At 43.3% G+C, this 2344-nt stretch overlaps 1 protein-coding gene across 1 annotated transcript in view; it reads left to right on the top strand.

The window, feature by feature from the left end:
• The window catches only part of IMPG2 (interphotoreceptor matrix proteoglycan 2), an 85364-nt gene that overhangs the window by 76597 nt on the left and 6423 nt on the right, over window positions 1-2344 (top strand). The window contains exon 13 of the mRNA XM_004706456.1: window positions 474-684. Within this exon, the coding sequence (XP_004706513.1) occupies window positions 474-684 (211 nt within the window). The remainder of the gene's footprint in view (window positions 1-473; window positions 685-2344) is intronic.

The following is a 2344-nucleotide window of genomic DNA, read 5'->3' as shown; positions in this document are numbered from 1 at the left end:
GATGTTTTCCCTCCCTCTAACTCTGAGATTCTCAGGGAACTCCTAATCATTTCCAGTCTGGGTCTCTTCTGATGAATTTCCAATTCCAATCATGTCTTGACCCTTGTGACTGCGGTTGTTCTACCAAATAACCTCCAGACTCTTCCTGTCCCGTGTAGCACTCACTGTGTGCAGAACAGAGGTACTGGGGGAGGATAGCATGAGTGCAATGACCTACAATTACACAGACGGAGTGTTAAGGCCCAGGTCACGGGGTTTTGATTTGGGGTCTGGGTTTCGGAGAAGTTTGGAAGAAGCTCATTAATCAAGGATGAGTCAAATTCTTTGGTGGTGGCGGTGGCCAGACAGTCGAATGGTTCAGGAAAATTGCCCTGTAAGATTTGGTGGGAAGCTTTAATGGATGGGTTTGATGTACTTCAATTCCTGTGCTTTGTCTTTCCCTGCACCACTCTCTGTTTTGTTGGAGGTTTTAGGGGATCAGGCCAATCCTTGCAAGTTTCAGGCCTGCAATGAATTTTCTGAGTGTGTGGTCAACCCCTGGAGTGGAGAAGCACAGTGCAGATGCTTCCCTGGCTACCTGAGTGTGGAAGAGCTGCCTTGTCAGAGTCTCTGCGACCTACAACCTGACTTCTGCTTGAATGATGGAAAGTGTGACATTATGCCAGGGCATGGGGCCATTTGTAGGTATGTTATTAGGAATTTTGGCTTCACAAGGTTATAAATACTTTCTCTAAAGAAAAAGATGCATACCTATAATTTTAGGGTAATTACAGCACTATTTATTATAGAATTTCTATTTAGGCAAGCAATGGATACCATTGTGTGTGAAGACTGGGTCAGTTAATAGACATGAATTAGACTCATCTCAAGAGGTTATTTTATGCCCTTAGGGAATTAATTATAAGATAACTATTAAATAAATATGTTCTATTAATAGTACTTGGAGCCGTTGGCCATTTTGGTTACAGCTCTTCATGATCGTAGATGACCAGTGTTCAAGTTTGTTTTGAGTACAAGATCAGGGTTTACACTCTATTCCAAAGTGAAGGCAAATACGTTTTATTGTTCTACTTAAAGTTCTTCTTAGTGACTTGGGGCTGTTGGTGGTCCTCCTGAGTAATCAAAAATCAGGAAGAGCAAGTTTTGAAGCCTTTGCAGTGGTACCAAGTATACTTTCATCTAAGTATCTAAGATTGCCTTCCTTTATTCCACATGCTTTTTAAAATAGTAAATCTTTAAAGGCAGCAGACAGATGAGCAGTCAGACAGCCTGGTCATCTTCCCCTGTCTACTCCACTTGAACAAGACAGAACAAAACAACCTCCCAACCACGGACAGCCAAAGTCTCATGGGTGTAAGAGGAGAGAATCCTGAGAATCAGGAAGAAGACCGTGTGTCACTGTTAAAATGGGCAGATGTGGCAAAGATACTAAGAACAGAGGGAAAGGGTGGAAACAATCCCTACTCTTCCACAGGGAGAAATCTAACGTTTAGCTAGAAGACTAAGGGAAGTATATATAGCCTCTCGGCTCCCAGTGTGTGAATATTAGTGTCAGAAGCAGGGAGTTCCTTGCTGCCCTGGAGAGTCAAGATATTTTCACACAACCCAGTGGCCTTGAAGTTTAGAGGACTTAGCAGGGTGGTGAAAGGACATTAGAAGGCTGGAGACCTGGGTTCTAGACCTACTTCTGGGTGGTTTGTGGGACCTCAAGCGAGTCACTTCCCTTCTTTGGGCCCGTCTTTTTTTATTCCATAAATAAGGAGGTTGACCCCTAGTTCTTAAAAGCATGCAAGCTTCCATTCAAGGTGCAATAGTTATTTTCTATTTTCCCAGAACAATAGAGGAGGAAGTAGGAATTATACTGTCAGGCGAATGGCCTTCAGAAACAACGCTTCCTCTTGTGTTGAGACCCAAGAATTGGTTACTACCTGAGTACTCTTACTGAAAGTTTTGATCAAAGATTCTACAGAAGAATCACTATAAAAAGAGGAAAACCACAGAGCAGAATTTCACATTTTTCTAGGAGCCAGGTTTTCCAGAGGCGGAACCTGGGTAATCCCTGAAACTATTGCCTTGGGCTAATTTTTAAGACCTAAACCAAAAATCTCTGAAATCTTCCCAAAACGAAATAACCGTTTCGAGTAAGGAATATCAGCTGTGAGCACTGGGCTCTATGCAGAGCTACCTGTGTGGGCTCCCCTGGGAAGACTAGCCAGGGCCCTTAGAGGGCAGTGAGTTTATGTCAATGGGAAGGAGTGCCTTAGGAAAAGAGGGTGAGCGTGGTTGTAAAACTCGAATATGGTGGATGTCACTGAATCACACATGGACAGATTGTTGAATCCGT

This window comes from Echinops telfairi, unplaced genomic scaffold (assembly GCF_000313985.2).
Source record: "Echinops telfairi isolate 266 unplaced genomic scaffold, ASM31398v2 ScPeMD7_6;HRSCAF=24_0, whole genome shotgun sequence".
Classification (NCBI taxonomy): Eukaryota; Metazoa; Chordata; class Mammalia; order Afrosoricida; family Tenrecidae; genus Echinops; species Echinops telfairi.
This window is presented reverse-complemented; position numbering and strand designations above follow the sequence as displayed.